At 58.6% G+C, this 20,586-nt stretch overlaps 1 protein-coding gene across 3 annotated transcripts in view; it reads left to right on the forward strand.

Annotated features, from left to right (window-relative positions):
• Positions 1–20,586, forward strand: part of CYTH3 (cytohesin 3) — a 49,501-nt gene that overhangs the window by 25,727 nt on the left and 3,188 nt on the right. For all 3 annotated transcript variants that reach the window (XM_037134824.2, XM_037134823.2, XM_037134825.2), the window contains exons 2-12: positions 7,894–7,976; positions 9,738–9,802; positions 10,167–10,233; positions 12,898–13,016; positions 13,581–13,661; positions 14,364–14,476; positions 14,640–14,788; positions 15,047–15,158; positions 19,627–19,703; positions 19,798–19,869; positions 19,976–20,130. In XM_037134824.2, the coding sequence (XP_036990719.1) occupies positions 7,894–7,976; positions 9,738–9,802; positions 10,167–10,233; positions 12,898–13,016; positions 13,581–13,661; positions 14,364–14,476; positions 14,640–14,788; positions 15,047–15,158; positions 19,627–19,703; positions 19,798–19,869; positions 19,976–20,130 (1,093 nt within the window). The remainder of the gene's footprint in view (positions 1–7,893; positions 7,977–9,737; positions 9,803–10,166; positions 10,234–12,897; positions 13,017–13,580; positions 13,662–14,363; positions 14,477–14,639; positions 14,789–15,046; positions 15,159–19,626; positions 19,704–19,797; positions 19,870–19,975; positions 20,131–20,586) is intronic.

Below are 20,586 nucleotides of genomic sequence, written 5' to 3' on the forward strand. Positions count from 1 at the left end.
TACACCTCGTGTTGGAGGGCGCGGCATGGACCACGCTGTGTGGTCCTGACTTACCTTGTCATTCAGGCCTTGTTGGCACGAGGCCTTCTGTTCAGTCTCTGACAGGCCAGCCGCTGGCGTAGACTTTGGGGTCCACCGACTGTGCCGCGCGTTCTGGTTGTCCCGTGTCCGCTGGAGACGCAGAGAGTGAGCAAGAAAGGTCGGCAGGTGACGCAGGGTGAGGACCCGAGGGTCCCCGGGGCTAGGTTCCAAAACAGAGAGACCAACCCAAACCCTCTTTCTCCTGCTGGCTTTGTTGAGATACAGTTCAGATGCTGTAAAGTTCACCCACTTCGGGTGGGACCATTCAGGGGCTTGGAGTGAATCTGCAGACTGTGCAGCCATTGCCCACTCCATTTACGGGGACCCCCCCCCCCAGCCCGTGTGTTTGATTGATTCTCGCTCCAGCTCAGCCACCACCGAGCTTTCCGCCTCTGCAGGTTTGCCTTTTCTGGGTGTTTAGTGTCTGTGGGATCGTCCCGTGTGTGGTCTTTTGCATCTGGCTTCTTTCACTCAGCATGCTCTTTAGCTTCGTCTGTGTGGTTGCAGGTTTCAGGAGGTTGGTTTTTTGTTTTATTTTTGCAGAATAATATTCCACTGTGTGGTTATACCACAACTTGTCCATCCGTTCATCTTCGGGTGAGCATCTGGGTGGTCTCTACCTCTTTTGGCTATTGTAAATAGTGTCCCTGCGAACACTCGTGAGCAGTATTTGTTTAAATGCCTGCTTTTGAGTATCGCTGGGCCGTACGATAAATCTGTGCTTAACTTCTTGAGAAGCTGCTGAAATGTTTTCCAGAGCTACTGAACCATTTTACATTCCTGCCAACAAAATACAGAGGTTGCAATCGGTCCACATCCTTGCCGAAGTTAATAACCTTTTAAAAATAGTATTCTCACCATCCCAGTGGGTATGAAGTGCAGCCTCATTGTGGTTTCGATTTTGCGTTTCCTCCTGATGTTGAGCATCTTTTTGAGTGCTTCTTGGGCATTTGTATATCTTTACAGAAATGTCTGTTCACATCCTTTGAATTTTTAAACCGGGCTGTTTGTTGTTGAGTCGCAAGCATTCTTTATGCATTCTGGACGCTAGACTCTTAGCGGATGTATGATTTGCACATATCTCCTCCCGTTCTGTAGGTTGTCTTTCCCCTTTTTCGATAGTGTCCTTTTGATGCACACACGTTCTTAACGTCAGAGTCCAGTTTGTTCCTTTGCCGCCTTTGCTCTTGGTGTCCTATCTAAAAGGCATGGCCAAGTTCAGCATCACGAAGATTTAACCCTGTGTTTTCCTCTGGGACTTCTGTGGTTTTAGCTCTTACCTTCAGCTCACCGGTCCATTTTGAGTTACTTTTTGTACGTGGTACGAGGTAGGGGTTTCCGCTTCACCCCTTTCCAGGGGGCGGTTTTCCCAGTTGTTCCAGCTCCGTTTCTTGAAGGGACTGTTCCCTGAAGTGTCTTCCAGGCGCGGTTCTGTTTTAAGGCCGTGTATTCTGTTCCGTTGCTCTTTCCACCTGTTTTTGCACCAGTGCCTCGTGGCTGTCCTTGAGCCTCGGTGCATTTCGGTACACGCTTCCTGACTCAGGCTTATTAATGGCATTTAGATAATCTGTCTTTGTTTAAGAAGCAGCGAGCAAGCTCAGACCTCCCTAATAGTTTATGTGAGGAGACAGGAGATCCGGCGATAAGGCTGAGGAATGCGGGTTCAGCGGGATGGGCTGGGAGAGATCTGAATGCCTGTATGTTTATACGTTGGCGGAAGGAAGCTGGTAGGAAGAGAACAGTTAAAGATAAAAGAGAGGGTGCAGCTTAAGGAGCAAAGTCGTGGAAGATCAAGGGCGTAGGCTTGTTTGTACTCAGATGCCAGCCTCTCCCTGCTTCAATAGGGACCGCCCACCCCTGTGACAGGCAACAGGACAGCCCTTAACAAAACACCGAGGCACTTTGGTCCTGTTGACTAAGTATGGAGGGCTTGAAAAGCACTTAACAATTTAAGCGTTTGAAGTTAAGTGGAAGCCCTGGCTGGTGTGGCTCAGTGGGTTGGGCGTCATCCTGCAAACCAAAAGTTCACTGGTTCGATTCCCAGTCAGGGCACATGCCTGGGTTGTGGGCCAGGTCCCTGATTGGGGGCGGGCAAGAGGCAACTGATCCATGTTTCTCTCACACATTGATGTTTCTTTCCTTCTCTTCCTCCCACCCTTCTCCCCTCTCTACAAATAAGTGAAATCTTAAAAAAAAAATGTAAGTGGATGTATGAAAGGTAGTCATTCTTTCTCTGTTAGATCTTGCTCTTTCAATGAATTGTTGCATTAATGAGTACAGTCCTTTGCCGGTGGGAGTGAGTTTTGATTTAAAATAAACTAAGAAGGATCGAGGTTAAATTATGACCTAAGAAACTTAGTTTTCATGTAAGACAGGCCTTGGTTCGATAATATTTGGGATGAGATTTTTGTTCTGTTTTATTACCATATCGCTACAGGGTTGTTTTAAAAGGGTAGAATGGTAGTTTATAAAGTGCCAGTTTGTATGGTTAAGAGGAGAAGGGACAGAGCGAGTCCTCAGTATAAGAAGAAAATGGCCCTAAGAACTGGCCACGCCACCCGCCGCAGCCGGGACCCCAGGCCGCTTGTTCGTCAGGGTCACCATCATTAGTGTCACCCCATTAAAAAATTTTTTTTAAACTCTGTTTCTCTGTGCGTACATGTCTGTATTTTGGAAGGATCAAATCTGAAATGTTAACCGGGATGGTCTCCTCTGCACTGGGGTTGCCGCTGCTTTTCCTGCTTGCACAGAAGTCGGTAAAGGAGGAGTGGCCAGGGCCAGGTCGTGAACCCACGAGGCTCCTGTGCGTGGGGCTTGAACAGCCGGTCTTTGTGTCACACGCGGGGGCGAGGGCTTTGGCGGCTGTAGTTACGCACAACACCAGGAAGCGGGTATGCAAACTCGAACGGCAGCACTGTCCACCGTCGCCAAAAGGAGGCGACAACCCAGGTGTCCATCGCGGGCGACTGGACAGAGGGTGGTCTCTCTGAGTAACGGAACGGTACTCAGCCACAAAACGTAAGGGCTGACGTGTGCTCGACAACATCCTGCTAAGTTAGAGAAGCTCCCGAAGACCACACACATGTGATCCCATTTGTGGGAAACGACCAGGACGGGCCAAGGACGGATGAGACCAGAGGTGGTGACAGAAATCAGGAGGGCGGTTTAGCCTGGGGGAGGGTGCCCAGTGACAAAGGGAAGCAAAGGGGTCCCCCCTGGGCCTCCGATGTGGCCCCGTGGAACCGACCTGGGACTCGGGACCTCCAGAACCGCACGAGAATAAGTATGTTTCAAGTCACCGAGTTTGTGGGAGTTTGTTAGAGCGGCTGCAGGGAACAAGTACAACTTTTGGTACCTGGATGGAGGGTGCTGCCGTGACCAACACCTAAAACTTCGAAGGTGACCTCCAACTTGAACCATAGCAGAGACGTCACTAACGGAAGTGAGTTTCCAGGACGGTGCACCTAACAGCGTGTGCAGCCTGGTGAGGTGTCACCTGCCCGTACCCATCCGGTGTCCCATGTCCGAGTGCGGCAGCCCGGCGGGTCACCCAGGGAAGAAGATGGTCCTGGACGGCTGTGTCTGAAAGCCAGGTCGGTGTTTCATTGGCGCTCCGACGGCCCCCTCCTCCCAGACGTGGGGGTGGGCTCCCAGGCGGGAGGGACCACCTTGACTCTTGAGCCACATTTTCCTGGGGGCGAGCGGAGATGGGGGGCAGTACCACTTCCTTCTGCTCAGTCCCCAGGGTCTCCCCCTTAGGCGATGTCAATTTTCTTTAAGTGTTGGCTAATTCACAGCGAGTTAGAAAGCCAGTGTGGGGAGGTCTCACCTGCCCGTCACCACTGTCTCTTAGTGGTCACATCTCTCGTGCCTGTGGTACACTGTCACATCGGGTCGGTGACACGGGTACAGTGTGTGTGTGGGGCTGTGCCATCTCACTCTCTGTCCACGTCATCAACAGCCCCTGCAGTCTAGGTACAGAACTGTTCTGTCACCGCAGGCGTCTCCGTCTTCCTCCTGCTGCCTCTCACAGTCACACCTGCTGGTCACTGTCCAGCCTGCCTTAACCCCAGGCAACAGCCGGTCCGCTTCCCACTCTGTGCTTCTGTCGTTTTAAGATGCGGTGTCCATGAACCCTACAGTGTGCGGCCTCTAGAGACTGGCCCCCACCCCTGGCGCAGGGCCCTTAACCAGCCATACAGGCTGCTGCATGTGCCACGGTTTCCCTCGTTTCTGTGGCTGATGACCCACGGCACCGGCGCACACGGTTCATCGCGCCCTCACTCACTGTAGGACACCTGGGTTGTCGCCACCTTTTGGCGACTGTGAGCAGTGCCGCTGTGCACGGCGGTGCACCAGCTCCCGTTTGGTCCCGTTGTCACAGAGGGATGGACAGACGGAGGGGAACTGCCGCCGGCCCACACGCAGACCCCGTGCTTGGCTTGTTGAGGAACTGCCAGTTCGCCAAAGTGGCTGCACTTTCTTGCCTTTCAAAAGTGAATTCTTTATTCTCCTTTGGATTTAAACAGTTATTTTTCAGAATTTTAAAGGCGAGTGCTTAGCTTGCCACTTTCAACTTAGCCTAAAAGAAGCATTTTGAGTTGCGACTTTCTCGTCGCTGCCTTAGCCGCGGCCTGTGAGTGTCGATGTGCAGTGCTTCCAACGTCATTCCCTTCTCAGCATTTTCTGCCTCACTGTGCGTCTCCCTGGACCTGCGCCTCGCTTAGAACTGTGTTCCTGCACTTCCGAACAAGGGGGATTTCCTCATCTGATCTGCCCTCGGCACGGAGAATGTGGGCTTTGCGACACCGATCATTTCAGTAAGAGTTCTGCTCCAGGCGCACAAAGTACGGGGAGCAAGTGGGGCAGGAAGAGAGGGTGCGGCACAGAGGGTCGGGGCGCCTGTGGGGCCCTGGAGAGCAAGAGGAGTGGCCTGGCCTGGCCTCCAGAGTCCGGTCACTAAAGGAAGTCCTCCCAGGCCACCCCTGGGGTCACAGGGTTCCACGTGTGCCCCCAGCTGGGGTGGAGTCCACAGTCTGAACCAGGAAGCCCTGCTACCACGGTTCCACTTCCCAGAAGCTGGACAAGCGTGCGCGCCTCTCCCAGAAAGTCCTCAGTGACCGCACCCTCCCCCGGCAGCAGCCGAGAGGCAGCCTTTCTGCAGAGGCCGGGAGAGGTTCCGTCGCGTGGGCAGAGCCTGTTTCGTCTTCAGAAGCCCGACTGTGAACGAGCTTTCGAGAGACAGCACGGGTGGATCTGGAGAGTTTCATGCTGAGTGAAATAAGCCAGACAGACAAATGCCTTATGATCTCCCTTACATGTGAAACGTAATGAACAAACCGAAGTAACAAGCAAAACAGGGACACCTGTTGGGGAGGGGGTTGGGGGCTGGGCAAGAAACGTTGAGGGAAAAGGGGGGTGGGGTGGGGGAGGTGGTGGTGGGCAAAGCGGGGGAGGGGGGCAGGTGGGGACACGATGCCGTGTGCAGAGGATGCTTTGCTGAGCTGTACATCTGGAGCCTGCACGGTTTTGCAAATGGTTTTGCAACGCAACATTGTGCCAATTGACTGACTGACTAAATAGAAATCGCCTCTCCTTTATGTGCAGCCAGGTGCCTGCAGGGGCTGAGCAAAGCCGGTGCATGGCGTCCGCCACCACGGCCCTGCAAGGTGTGTGGAGACCGTCTGGTGGCCGGGCTGCCCTGAGACCGAGCGCGTGCGGTGGGGCTGCTGGGCCTGCGGATCTGACTGGGTCCGGCTCCATCAGTGACAAGATACAGTGTTGTTTTACCTTCTACCTGCAAGGAAAAGGCTGCCAAAGAAACCAGACTTCATTTCTTCTCACTTAGAATTTTTATTTATATTGATTGAACAAGTCCTTTCGATGCATTTCAACGTTGATTATTATATAACCCTTATTTAAAAAGCAGAGTAGGAGCATCATTAGTTGGTGGGTGGCGCCCTTCTTCACAGTCCGAGCCCCGCTCTTTGGGGTCTGTCCTCTGCAAAGTTGGCATTTTTCTGCTCGTTTTCGTCCTCGGTGCCACCAAGGGCGTGGGCAGCGCAGTGTGTCTTAAAGTCCGAGTCTTCAGGGTCCTGAGCTGAGAGGCCTGGAGCGAACCTGCATGCGGCGGTGGAGGTCTGAAGCTGCACCCAGCCCCTGGGGCCTCGTGGGGTGGGTGGTTCTGAGTCGTGTTTGTGACACACACACCCAGGAGCAGCCGTCCGGTTGCGCCTCGCACGGTGGCAGGCGAGTCCCCATGCGTGGAGGCAGCGGCCTGTGTACGTCACGGGCGATTCCAGGCGTGTTGTGAATGTGCACCTCAAATCGATGAAGCGTGGTATGTCTGTTAGTTCAAGCTTGTCGACTGTGTTAGTCAAACCTGAATCTTTTTTTTTTTTAACATCTACCTCTGCTGATTTTTGGTTTATATATTTCGAGACCATTTTGTTAGCTACATAAATTCAGACTTGTTAATCGTGCAATTAGTGGAATGTTACATCATGATCTGGTGCCTGTCTTAGTCTGTGGTGCCCCTGTTACTGTGGTGGGACCAGCTGCCTCTTACTAAGGTCTGTCTGGTATTTCACTTGCTACTGCTTCACCTTCAACTGTTACGTATTCTTATAGTTTAAAGGTGCTTCTTGCAATTTCTGTTTTGTTGCTTGTTTCTTTAAGTCCAGGTTTTAAACCTTGGCCCTTTTCCCACCTGTGTTCATCGTAAATGTATCAGTTACCGATGACCACGTAACAAAGTATTGAAAAGTGGTTGGCATAAAAGAACCCTAGGTTGCTATGGCAGCCGTGGGCATTGGCTGGCAGGTCAGGGCCTGCTCCCGTTGTGGTCCTCTTGCATTGATGCAGTCGGCCAGCGGGCCAGGCGGCTGCAATCCTCCCAGGACAGCCCTCACCTGCCTGGGGCCTCAGCTGGGTGGGGGGGCGGCTGCAGCAGCTGGGCTGTCTGGGACTCTTGCTGCGGGTGGTTTCTTTCACAACAGTCTTAGGTCACTGGCCTGGGTTTCTCCAGAGCACAGTGGTTTGGGGTCCCGGGATAGCAGATGTTCTGGCCCTTGAACAGCATCACTTGGGCCATGTTCTCTTGGTCAGAGGAAGTCCCAAAGCCAGTCCGGATTTAACGGGGGAAAAGACCTCCCCATTTTTAAGCATTGAATGACTGTAATCAAAGAGAAGAGACTATAGACCTGGTAGGAACGATAAGTACTGCAGAGGTCAGTCACTAATGAGGGGCTATTGTGAACAACTGTGTCAATAAAAGAAAAATCAGCAAATATCCACATAAACTGCACTGAGACTCCCTGCCATCCTCTGGCAGTAGCTCCGCCTGCCCCAGCCCTTTCAGGAGGAGCTTCGAGCAAGAATTTGGTTTTGGTCCCTCACGCGCTCATTTACGCCCTGCTGGGGTAAGCGCACCTGCTGGCACGTCCCGGAGCCCCAGGCCCAGTGTCCCACCCTCGCGACAGGTGCCACCTACAGCAGCAGTCCTGCACTGCCTCTTATCAGCTGTTTGATTGGTGAGGTTCCTCTGTGTTGAGAGACTGAGTTCAGCCTTTCTTCCTAATTCTGCGGGATTCTGTTTTGTAAATACCATAATGTGCTCATTCCTTACTGGTGGGGTGTAGGCTGTTTTTCTGCCACACACAGCGCCGCCGCCGCCGCTGCCGCCGCGCCAGGGTTCCTTAGGGTTAAACGCCCACGTGCCGTGTTGCCGGTGCCTGTCTTCACCCGACCGGGCATTGCCGAGTTCTCCAGGGCGGTAGTTCGGTTGTTCAATTTGATGTATTTTTCTTTCAGTGCCTGAAGACCTCTCCTTAGAAGAGAGGGAAGAACTTCTAGACATCCGCCGAAGGAAAAAGGAACTTATCGATGACATCGAGGTAAAAAAAAAATCTTTTAGTTTTTGCTTTTGGGTCAAAGAGTAAATTTAAGTACCTTCATGCCACGGAAAAAAAATCGGTATTGAGTGCGCGTCTGTCTGCGCTGCCCTGAGACAGCGAGAGAGCCCGCGGGCTGGTGAAGCAGGGACCTGGCTCACCCGTCAGTGCGACCCTGGGTGGCCTCCAGGATGCCACAGGTCTGCAGTCAGCCGCAGGGGACACGTCACCGCAGTCACCTCAGTCCTTTTTGGACGACAGTGGCAGTCTACAGGCGTGTTGGTCCCTGAAATTGTTGGGGGGACCCGGTTTTGTGTTGCACCGTCCTCAGCACCTGGGAGGTTGCTGGCCCACTTCGGTGCCTCTGGAGTCTTTGGAGTTGGTGTCTGCACCCCCTTGGGGTTCCGGCTGCGCACCAGGGGCCACCGCCGGGCCGAGCAGTCCGCTGCCGCAGCACAGGCCGTGGAGGGAGCACTGGGCTTCCCACTGTGTGAGCGCAGAGGCTGGGCGGGGGTCCCACAGGAGGCGCAAGGGAGGGACGGCCTTCTCGGGGTCGGAGGGTCTGCAGTTGTTGCCAAAATCCTTCGGGAGACCCGCACTTGCTGCTTCCCGCCGGGCCTCCTTGGGATGTCAGGCATGTGGCTCTGCTTTGAGATGCATCCACGGCCGTTGTGCCAGAGTAAATGCAGCCTCGCGGGCCACTGGCTGCGAGACCAAGCCTTGTCCAGACAATAACTCCTTTCTCGGAGCCCGCTGTTTAAGTCTGAAGTTTCTTGGCACACAAAATAAAAGGGTTTCTAATAAAAATTTCTTTGTGTTTGGATGGTAATTCGTGGAACGTTTTGTTCTAAGGTGACCCCTCGTTCTTGGAAAAACCTGACACCCAGACTAGGAACCTCGGTCGAAGGACTGGAATATACGGGTGCTGGCACAAATAACGCCCGTTTTATGACAAAATCTTTTCTTACAAAATCATAAGCGTGCCGTTCCGTAACAACACTGTCACCCTCAAGCACACGCCCTATGACATTTTAGGGGAGGTGCTCACATTAAAACTATAAATCACGACATCCATACGATACCCCTACCGACCCCCCCCTCAAGCGGGCGCTACTTCTGCCAGACGCTGCGGTTCAAGGTTAATGGTTGTGGTCCGTTTGGACGTTGGAGGGCCGGGAGGGCTGCTCCTTCCGGGCCTCCGGGTGCATCTGAGGGCCACAGGCTCGCTCTCTGGTCACCTCCTGGGCTCTGTCCACAGTGCTTCGTCTCCTGCAAAGGGATGGAAGCCACCCCAAGACTGGTCGGCGGGGCGGGGGGGACCCTGTTCTAACGGCCCTGACGCCTCACCTCCCGCCCTGGTCTCCTACGTGCGCAGGAGGCCTTGGAGGCGAAGGCGGGTGGGCGCATGTGCTGCCTTTTCGTGGCCCCCATGAGGGTGCCGAGCACTCACCTTCTTTATCACTGGCCCCCGAGACGTCCGCCCGGGGTCCCTTCCCGATTTCACACACAACATACTCAGGGACCCGCCTCGTGGACGCCTCCGGTGCCCCGGTGAGGGGGGACAGTCGTAACATTTCTTTGTCCTGCGCCAGGGCGGCGCTGACGAGGAGGCTCCCTCTGAATCTGCAGGTGTAGGTCTGTCCAGACCCGTGGCGTCCAGGCGAGATGCCGGGGAGCAGCCCCGGGCAGTTTCTCTGCGTCAGGTGGAGGAAGCGCAGGGCCCCCCGCCGCCTTACCTCCGCATCCTCTCTCCTCTTTCCACAGAGACTGAAGTATGAGATTGCCGAAGTGATGACTGAGATCGACAACCTGACTTCTGTGGAGGAGAGGTAAACCCGGCTACAGCAGGGTGTTTCGGGGGGGGCCTGTGCAGAGCCGTGGGAGCCGTGGGGGCCCCGTCCCAGCTTTCTCCGGCTCATCTCGGCTCAGGGAGCAGCACGGCCCCTTGCACAGGTGACCGTCTGTGCAGCAAGGAGCTGTGCATGTCTTAAGCTGCCGCCCCCACTATTAGCTTTGCCCGGAGGAGGTACCAGATGCAGGAAGGGGCCCCGTCACCTCACCAGGGCTGCGGCCACCGCAGTCGGGTGTGGAGGGGGTGGCCCTGGGAGTGTGTGCTCTTCTTCAAGACTGGCCATGGGGCTGCGGGCCGTGTGCCGTGTCCGGTGACAGCGCCCTCCTTGTCTCCACGCACAGCAAAACCTCGCAGAGGAACAAGCACATAGCCATGGGGAGGAAGAAGTTCAACATGGACCCCAAAAAGGTGAGGGGATGCGTCCGGTGTCTGGCCTGCGAGATGCTGCTGATGGACCGATTTTCATGGCCTTCTCCCTTTTGATAACTTTGGTCCTGCTGCCTCTGAAAAACACAGAGTCGGTTTTAAATTTTTATCAAGAAAAGGGCCGCTAATGAGTGGGGTGAAGTGAATGTGTTTGTTGGCTGGTCCCTGGACCAGAAGGCCTTTCTTCCTTCGTTTGGAGCTTCGTGCGGCATGTTCAGGTGCCTTGGACACAGAGGCATCACGGGGTTTATGGGGGAAGAGGGGACAGACCGGTGAGATCAGGGAGGCCGGGAGCACTGCAGAGCTGCCCCTTCTTCGTAGGCCCGCTTTCCCAGACGTGCCTTTGAAGACACACGAGTCTGTGACAACCTGTGGCCGGTGCACCCAGAGGCGCGGGTGTGGGTGCACGGTCAGCAGAGGCCGTTCTAGTTTGTGTGACCCCCCCCACCCCCCGTCCCGAGTTGAGCCCAGCAAGCAGTGGTGTGTGCCCCCAGGTGGCTGAAGTGGAGGGGCACCGAGCTCATGCAAACAGGTCATCCCCCTCTGGGCTGCAGTGCTGGGGAGGGGGAGGGGGAGGGGGAGGGGGGAGGAGAAACGCCCATGCAGAGGGCAGCTCCTGCCTGCCCACCTGGCTGCCCACCTGCCCCTCGGCCGGACCCCTGGAGGCAGACACTCCGGGGAACCTTCAACACGAGGGTGACCACCGACAGGCGTGGGCAAGGGCACCAGGCACGAGACGCACCGACACATCTAATGTGGGAGGAGCCAGGCCAAGCAGAAGCAATAAAAGGGGACATTACAAGCAGGAGGTTTTAATATTTTATAAATATTACCAGAGCCACGTGATAGGACGCTCTTTGTCCATGGTCGCAAAACAGGAGGCTGTGCAAAGGTCCTGGGAAATGAAGTAGATGCAGCCCCCTTTCTCCTTTCAAGCTGCTCACTGGCCTCTGGCTTGTGGCCCCGTGTTCTCCTCCAGTCCCAGGCCGGTGTCACCCAGTGGCTTCTTTTTCCGTGACCAGGGCCTCGGACTCTTGCAGAGGGACCTGGAGCTTCGCTTGGGGTCTCCTCTGCCGTCCAAATGTAACCTTTGAGCACAGGAGACCTTGTTCGGGCCTGTTTTCCTTCCTCAAACCCTTGGAGGTGGTTTCGTAACACTGTCCAAGAGCTGCCTGGTGTGTTGGGAGCGTCTGGAGAAAGTCACGAAAGCCTCGTCCCCCAGCCGTTTGTTTCTGGGGAGCACAGGCCGATGGCGTGGCCGGGGCCTCGTGACCACAGAGCTTTCCTGGTGACTCCGCAGACCCCTGGAGGGGGAGGCAGGACCCTCTCCGAGCCACCGCCACGCCAAGGGTGCAGGACAGGTGCGCCTTTCTGGCGGCGCCTCCTAGGGAATGAACTCTCCACCCCAGGTCGGCGTTGCTTTGAAACTGCACGGGAATGGAATTAAAAGACACCGAGTCCGGTCACTGCGCATCTCGGCGGTCGGGGTCGCCGAAGTTGCCGAGTGTCTGTCCCGTCTTTTGCTGTGTGGTCTCCATGGTGGTGGGGCTGTCCCAGGATGTGCTTGTCTGTCCTCCCGTTCACTGACCGTTGGCTTGTTTCCGGCTTTAGAAGTTCTAAATAAGGATGCTGTAAGCATCCGTGTACTTAAAAAAACAAAAACAGTAGAAGGACCCTCTGGTGGTGGGTCATGGGGGGTGAGGGAGTGTCGGTCTCTCGGGCACTCACTCAGTTTCAGCTGGAAGATTCTCTCCGAATCTGGGCAGACAGGCAGACGGGGGCAGCACCCACTCCTCCCCCGCCACTCCTGTCCCTCACGAGCTCTGAAACCAGCTCTGAAACCAGCTCGGGGCCGCGTCAGAGGCCAATGCTCGCAGTGATCAGCACTCCTCAGGAGACTGGTCCATCCCGCTGCATCAGGACATCCCCGGGCAGCCTTTCGGTTGGGGGTGGGGGCTCTGCCGGGCCCCAGGGGCCCTTCCTGGGGGGCTGGGCTTTGAGTATGGCTCAGGGGCACAGCGGTCAGTAGACAGGTTCAGCCCCAGGCAACAGTAAATCTGGGGATAGGGAGCTGCCCGAGGGCTGTTGGCCTCTCACACAGGGAGGGTGGCCGCAGGGGACCCAGTGGCTCCCAGGTGGGTCCAGGCCTGTCCTTCCTAGCATAGCCATTAGGTCCTTGTGCAGCAGGAAGGGGCAGTGTCCGCTCACAGGTCCCCGGTATCAGGAAGCCAGCGGCGCTTTCGGTCCTCCCTGCAGACTGCTTGTCTGTCTGTGTGACGAGAACTGTGTCACAGGAGGCTGGGACGGTGTCTTGGGAGTGAAGAGCAGCGAGGGACGTGGGCTAGCCCATCATGGCTGCCGTGTCCCCTCAGAGGCAAAACATGCCGTTCCCCTGAGCTTGGGAAATGGGGTGTTGCTGTGATTTTGTAATCGCTAATGCCACTGAAAATGGCTCGTCTTTGCACCTGTCAAATGGCCGGGGAGGATGCGTGTGCCTCCCTTCACCAGGCCGGCGCGCCCCGGGGCCGGGCGGTGTTGGCCGTGCCCGAGCCAGTGCCCCCGTCTCTCTGTGCTTGGAGCTCGAGCCCCGGTGACCGTCCTAAGCGACCGTCCTAAGCGGCGCTGCCTTGCTTCCCTTCCGCCCAGGGAATCCAGTTCCTCATCGAGAACGACCTGCTGCAGAGCTCCCCGGAGGACGTGGCCCAGTTCCTGTACAAAGGGGAGGGCCTCAACAAGACCGTCATCGGGGACTACCTGGGCGAGCGGTGAGCCGGCGGGACGCGCCACCACCCTGGGCCGGCCCGGGGGGTGCTTCCCCTCTGAACTTCAGCATCCCTGTTCCGTGGGACCCCGAGGACACGTTCATTGATCCTAGAGGAGGAGGAAGTAGGGGGAGGGAGAACAAATATCGGTGTGAGAAAGAAACATTGTGGTTGCCTCCCACACGCTCCCCTACCAGGAACCAAACCCGCAACCTTTCGGTACACGGGACGCCGCTCCAACCTGCTGAACCGCCCAGCCAGGGCCTTCCCAGTGGTTTCGATGCTGGAGAGAGAATGGGCTCCAAGCCCCTGGCGGGGAGGGAGTGGCCTTCTGGTCCTGCACGTGTTTGGGATCAGATGGCGACCTCCCCATCCTCACTCCCACCAGTTGTGATGTCACGTCAGTCCCCTCCCCTTGGCACTAAGGCTAAAACCACATGTGCAGGGGGAGCCTGGACCTTCAGTCACACGACTGGGAACATAGAAACGAGCTTGAGGAGACGTGTGTCTTAAAAGGCGTGAAATCGTCTGCAGTGGCTGGAAGGCAGCTTCTTCCTCTCTTTTCAGGGACGAATTTAACATTAAGGTTCTTCAGGCTTTTGTCGAACTGCACGAGTTTGCTGATCTCAACCTGGTCCAGGCCTTAAGGTGGGTGTCTTGTCAGATGAGGTCATGGGGGACAAGGCAGCGGGGGTCTGGTGCCCGGGCGGAAGTGGCTAGAAACCCACGCCCTGTAACTCTGAAGGGCCGCCCAGGTCCCTGCAGATGCCGGTGCCCCTCCCTCCCTCCCTCCGAGTGGCCTCTCTGGGGGCCGTGCCTGTGCTGTGCCGTTCACAGGTCCTTTGCCGACTTCCATTTTAAATAAGACTTGGTGGCTGTGTGCCGGCTTTCCTCCCTCGGGCGGGGCTGCCGCTGCCTGAGTCTTGCCCTCTGCTCAGCAGCTCCCCGGGCCGAGCAGCGCTGCCCGCTCTGGATGCTGCGGCCAGATTCTGGGCCTCACAGAGAGGGGCCGGCCAGGCAAGTCTGGGGATGTGGTCACCGTGGCCGAGGTTCCATTTCTCTCGGCTGTTCGGTCTCTGGCCCGAGCCACAGGCTCTGAATCATTCCTGCACACGGCTGAGGGCAGGCAGCTGCCTGTCATCTCTGTGTCACCTGTCATGTCCCCTGGCCGAGTGGAAGGAGCTTTGTGGGATCGGAGGGTCTCTAGCCAGCTGTGGCCTGGAGTGCAGGCCACTTCGAGCCACCTGCACCCATGGCACACCTGCCGTGTGCACCCGGCGTCCTGGGCCCCGGGGTGAAGCCAGGGCCCTGGACGCTGACGGCCACTCGCTGGGGTTCGTGTCTCCCCAGGCAGTTCCTGTGGAGCTTCAGGCTTCCAGGCGAGGCCCAGAAGATCGACCGCATGATGGAGGCGTTCGCTTCCCGCTACTGCCTGTGCAACCCTGGGGTCTTCCAGTCCACAGGTCAGTGACGGGGTGCAGCCCCACCCATGTCACAGCCGGACGGCTCTGCCTGTGGCCTGCCAGGCCCGCCCTGCCGGGCTCAGGTCGCCTCCGACATGGGAGCCAGACCGGCCCTTCGTTCCCCAGAGGCTGAGCCCCTCCACTGCCTTGTGGCTTCTTTCAGACACGTGCTACGTGCTGTCCTTCGCCATCATCATGCTTAACACCAGCCTGCACAACCACAACGTGCGGGACAAGCCCACCGCCGAGCGCTTCGTCACCATGAACCGGGGCATCAACGAGGGCAGGGACCTACCGGAGGAGCTGCTGAGGGTGAGCTGTGGCCCCGCCCCTTCCGGCGGCCCCGCCCCTTCCGCCTCCCCCCCTTCGGTCCCTGCGCTTGGCCGTGATCCTGGGCTGCGAGCGTGGGCAGGGCCAGTGCTCTGATCTGAATGCGTCTTTCCGGTGTCCCTTGCCGCGCTGCCCTGCCACACTTGGTGCTGATTCCAGTCCCCACCCACCCACGTGTGGGCCCCCCGGGAAAGACCGGGCCCTCCCCCACTGAAGCACTTGCTGTTGTGGTCCTGGCAGAACTTGTACGAGAGCATCAAGAATGAGCCTTTCAAGATCCCGGAGGACGACGGCAACGACCTGACACACACGTTCTTCAACCCCGACCGCGAGGGCTGGCTCCTGAAGCTGGGTGAGCAGCGGGTGGGCGGGACTGGGCTCCAGGCCCCGCAGCGCCCCAAAGCCACTCCCATCTTGTGCCTTCCGAGCTCTGCTAGTGAGGACCCGAGCAAAGGCAGACCATTAAAAACAAGGTCGTTAGGAAAAGGCCACACTCGGCCGGCTGCAGGCTCCAGACTTGACTGCTGCTTCGAGTCACAGCCTCTGGAGGAGGCCGTCTGTCCATGCCCATGGCAGACAATGATGGCCGGACCGCACCGGCGTCTCAGAACACCGTCTCCAAGAACCGCGTTCCGCCCCGTGTTTGGTGGGGCTGGGGCTCCATGAGTGGTTTCCATGTGCCGTCTCGTTGTCCTTCTGCCCGTGGCCCCCACCTTTCTGTTCTGTGACGGGCGGTCCCCACCCGTTCTGCAGTAGGAGGTACAGCCCCAGCGGCCCCCTCCCTCCCCCAGCGGTCCCCTCCCTCTGGGTCTCTCCCCCTCAGTGTGTGTGAAGCTCTGATTTGTGGCTGCCGTTCATCCGAAGCATGTGGCTTTGGACTTGCTGGTGAATGTGACAGTCACACCCTGGGCTGGGCAGGAGTGGCCGGAGCACAGCCGTTCTCACCTGGCACGTGGCGTTGCCGGGTGGGACCGAGCCTGCCCCTCCTCCCCGGGCCTGAGCAGCCCCACCCCCGCCGTCTCGCCACCCTCACACTGACCCCTCGGCCGCACATGCTTGCACCACCGTGGAAAGAGCGCAGAACATTGGAAAGGTTTTCTAGCCATTGACAAAGAAGCAGGGTGGCTTTTATGTGTTCTGTGCAATCTTGGGAGTCGGTAGGGTTTTTGTCTGGGGGGGTGGGTTGGGGTTTCTGCCTGATGGTGACATTGGAGCCTATGAGTTGTGACGGCCCTGCGCCCTCCAGGCCCTCCGAGAACAGATGGCGAGACGCGAGGCTGACGAGGTTTCTGGTGGTTTGGTTCTTAATCCAGGGAGGCGGAGTCCCTGGCGTGGGCACGGCAGGCGTGGGAGCCGGCTGCAGGTCCGCGCTTCGGGCTCGGGGCCTCACTCCGACTCTTCTCAGGCCCCGCCCAGGTCTGGAGAGTTCCGGGACTTTGCCCAAGAACCCAGGAGCATAGCCTTCGCACCCAGATGCCTGAGCGGCCTTCAGGGTGCACCAGCCTCTGCGATCCCATCAGACCCGGGCCCTGGGGGGCTGGGAGGAGGGATGCAGCCAAAACACCAGGACCTGCCTGTGGGCTCTTGTGTCCCTGCAGTGCTGGCCAGTGCCCCTCGAGGGCCGTGACAGCGCAGGCTCCCGGCGGCTGGTGTGGTCTGGGGCCCACAGGGCTTGTCTTCCCACCTGTTCCTTAGTTGAGCAGACGAGCGGCCAGGACACCAATGCGCAGAGCAGTGTGGGGAGCTGCCGGCGGCTGAGCAGGGCGCAGGGGGCCTGATGCGGTGGCTGGACGTGGCCTCAGCACAGGGGTGACCGGGGGCCTGGGGTCTGCCCCCTCCACGCTCCCACAGCCACATGCACGTGTCTCTGGAGGGAAGTCGCAGCCCTGGTGTTCTGGTTAGAAGCCACGAAGCTAGTTATGGTGGCGGTATTTGGTCCTCGAGCCTACCCACCAGGTGACAGCTGAGAGCTCCCGTCCCTGACAGCCCCAGCAGCCCCCATGCCTGCTCTTTGCTGAGAGCTGTTCCCGCCTGGAGAGCAGGCCCGCCAGCGCTGGCGGGCTCACCTGGTGCCTCACCTGGTGCCCAGAGAGGCTCCTGCCCACGGGCCAACAATGTTGGCACTGGCCTGGCCACTGGAGACGGGCGGCTGGTACGTGTCACTCTCTGAGGGCCAAGGAGACGGTCAGTCACCTGCAAGCTGGTGTTGGAGATGCACCAGGTTGGCCCCGGCACCCACGGCCTGGACACAGAGGCGCGGCCCAAGGCAGCCAAGATGGGGCAGGACAAGAAGGACCCTACTGAGCTGTGCCTTGTTCTAGGTCCAGTCTGAGAGCAGGTGGCCTTTCGCTGGCCTGGACGCTTTGGCAGAACACAGCAGCGTCTGGGCACCGCTTCACGATTGTCAAGTTCATGCCTTACCGTCACCAAGTTTTGAAAAGAAAGCAGTTGTTAAAAACACAGGAACTTGGGTCAGAGTTGAGCTGTGCAGGCAAAGGACACGGTGCGCGGGTATGCACACGTGCTGTGCAGTGTCTGCGTGTGTGTTTGGGGGGTGCGGGCAGGACAGCCCCCTCCCTGCGGCTCTGAGTGGTGCGTGTGGCCCGCCTCCTGCAGCTCAGAACCCGCGTGAGCGGGGCCTGGGTCTGCTGGCGGCCCCTCCAAGGGCGTGATGCCTGGCGCCCTGCTGAGGTTGCCCGGGGCAGGGCTGGGCTGTGGGGCCCACCCAGACGACACACCTCAGATGGGATGGTGGCAGCCGCCAGCTCCCTTGGCCTTGAAACCAGGCCAGGGACAGGGCTCCTCCCAGACACGCACAGAACTCAGGAGCAACAGCCAGGAGCCCCGTGTGAGGAACCAAGAGGCCTTTGGGGCCCACCTGCCTTCCCCCAGCAGCTGGCACCACAGGGCCCATGACGAGCAGGGACCTGTCCTGGGTGGGAGCGGGACCCACAATGGCCACCCAGTTGGTGATCCAGTGACAGGAGCGTGGAGAAGGGCTGGCACAGGACAGACGGACAGATGCCGCACAGACAGCACAGGGGTTCTGGGACGATTCTCTGAGCACTGGCTGGTGGGGCTCTGGGAGGAACCCTGAGGTCCCAGCCAGTCTGGGGGCTGGAACGAGGGGCCTGGGAGGCCTTGGGGAGGGTTTGGGGCCTTGGACACCAAGAGACAGGATCAGTTTATTTCTTTCAGAAAACACTCCTGGCTGCTGTTTGGCCCACGGCAGTGGGCGGCAGGGGGCCAGGGGCAGCAGCCTGGCCCAGGGCCGGCCTTCACAGCACTTGGGGTGCAGGGACGTGCCTGGTGCCTGGCGCCTGGCGCCACTGTCCTGTGTCACCAGAGGACTTTGGGTCTCCCAGGACCCCTCCGTGTGAGGCTGGACAGGGGAAATGGCCGAACGAAGCTCCGGCGGAGAGCGGGGCTGCCGGTGCCCAGGGCCTGCTCCTTCTGTGCTCTAGGGGGGCCGAGAGGCCTCATCCTGTCTCTGGGGTGCAGAAAGTGGCCCCGTGAGGCTGCGTGCAGGGGTTTGGGGAGCGGGGGCCCAGCCCAAGGTCAGAGAGACCGTGGGGGGATGATGGCGTATGGCTCCAGGCCGAGGGGCAGCTCGATCAAAGGGCAGAATCTGTGAGCCGGGGGTGGGCTGAGGTCTGAGGGCCTTGCAGGGTATGGCCGGAATCTTGGGCAGGCGTGTGGTCAGACCCTTTGGACGGGGACCAGGGATGGGGGGAGTCTGCCAGGGGGAAGGGAGGACCCAGCCGGACCTTCCTCCACAGGGTGGCCCAGGCTCCCTCCCCAGCACCCAGCACACCTGGCCTCCGAAGAGGAGACAGACCTCTGCTCAGCGAGGCAGCTCTGAGGGGTCCCCAGGGGACTGTCCCGTGGCACCAAATTCCAGCCGTTGCGGCTCCCTCCCTCCCTCCCCACAGCTGCGGGCCTCGCCCACCTGAGCTCTGCGAACAACAGAGGACGGGAGCCCTCACGTCTCAGTGCTGGGGTGACCTGGGGGCCGTGCAGGGGTGGCATCTGTGCCCCTCGGCCCCAGTGGCACTCACCTGCATACGTGTGTAGCGGAGAAAAGTGGGCCAGCTCCCCACCCAGTGTCACCGTTGTCACTTTGGCCACTTCCTGTCCGTGCCCAAGTGTCCCGTCGGTGACCACGTGTGCGTGCTTTTGTCTAAATTGCTTTGTGCTCCATCAGAAGCAGGGGCGAGAATTTGAGGCCACTTTGTTGTCTAAGGGTCAAGACGGAATATCTAAGGGTGAAGACACGCTTCTCTTCCGTGGCGGAAGGGGAAGACACAGAAGAGCTGTGCGTGTGTGTGTGTGTGACGTGTGTGTGCAACATGTGTGTCCCAGACCCTGTTAGGAGGTGAATTCAATCTCATCTCCCCGGGCCCGGGCGTAATTCATCTCGATGAACCCCGGGGCTGCCCAGAGCCCTCGGTAATGTGATCAGGGCCCTGGCGTTAACAGGATTAAGTCCTGGACAGCCGGGCGGCACCCACTTCCCCAGTTGCCATTTCCACCTGGGGAAATGAAGCCCATTCATCACGACTGCCTTTTCCAGGAGGCACTTGGAGAGCAGTTGAGCCGTCTGGGCGCCCCGGGTGGCCGTGAGGGCGAGGTACAGGCCTGAGGGGGTGCGTGTGTGCGAGCAGAGCCCTCGAGAATGGGCCCGAGAGTCCGAGTGGCCCGGGCCACGCAGCTCGTCCAGCACGTGGTTGAGTGTTAAGACAGTCGAGCATCTTCACAAGGAAGGAAACTTAAAAGCAAGCGTGGCTCCTGCTGGCCTCACGAGGTCCTTCTGCTTCCAGGTGGGCGTGTGAAGACCTGGAAGCGGCGGTGGTTCATCCTGACCGACAACTGCCTCTACTACTTCGAGTACACCACGGTAAGTGCGGGGCGGGCTGCCCACCGCCCCTCCAAGTCCGAGGGACCTTCGGTCGTGCCTCGTGTGAGACCGGCGTGCGCTCTCCCTCCCGCAGGACAAGGAGCCCCGGGGGATCATCCCGCTGGAGAACCTCAGCATCAGGGAGGTGGAGGACCCTCGGAAGCCTGTGAGCCGCCTCTCTTCTGTCCGCGGGGTCCTTCCCACAGCCCTGGGGCGAGCGGGGACGCAGTGTCAGAACCTCCCCTCGCTGACTGTCCCTCTGTCCCCACCAGAACTGTTTCGAGCTCTATAACCCGAGTCACAAAGGGCAGGTCATCAAAGCCTGCAAGACGGAGGCGGACGGCCGAGTGGTGGAGGGCAACCACGTGGTGTACCGCATCTCAGCGCCCAGCCCCGAGGAGAAGGAGGAGTGGATGAAGTCCATCAGGTGCGGGGGCGGGCGGGGCAGGGGGCCGCCCCGGGGCCCAGACCCTCACCTGGGCGTCGAGCCTGTCCCAGGCCGTCTGTCATCGGCATTGACAATGACCATGTGATTCTTACTGGGATCGCTGGACACCCTTCAGCAGTCACCACCAGGAAACTTTGAAGAGATGCCGCTTAATTACTTAAAAGACCGGGAGATTAGAGAGTCCACCAGGGGCCGTGCCCACTGGCGGGGCGGTGGGGGCAGTGTGCGCATGCCAGGGTGCCCTTCAGTTTTGAGAAGAGACAGGAAGCGGGGAGAGAGAAGCACTGGGTCCCCGCGTTGATGCATCGCTGGTTGATGCTTGCAGGGTCCAGCCCGCAGCCTTTCCATTTCGGGAGGCGCTCCAACCGAGTGCCCCAGGCAGGGCATGGATCGGGGCAGAGGGTGGGAGCCCAGGGCTTTGAGAGCTCACTCTTT

This window comes from Artibeus jamaicensis, unplaced genomic scaffold (assembly GCF_021234435.1).
Source record: "Artibeus jamaicensis isolate MK-2021 breed Jamaican fruit bat unplaced genomic scaffold, CSHL_Jam_final scaffold_3151, whole genome shotgun sequence".
NCBI lineage: Eukaryota > Metazoa > Chordata > Mammalia > Chiroptera > Phyllostomidae > Artibeus > Artibeus jamaicensis.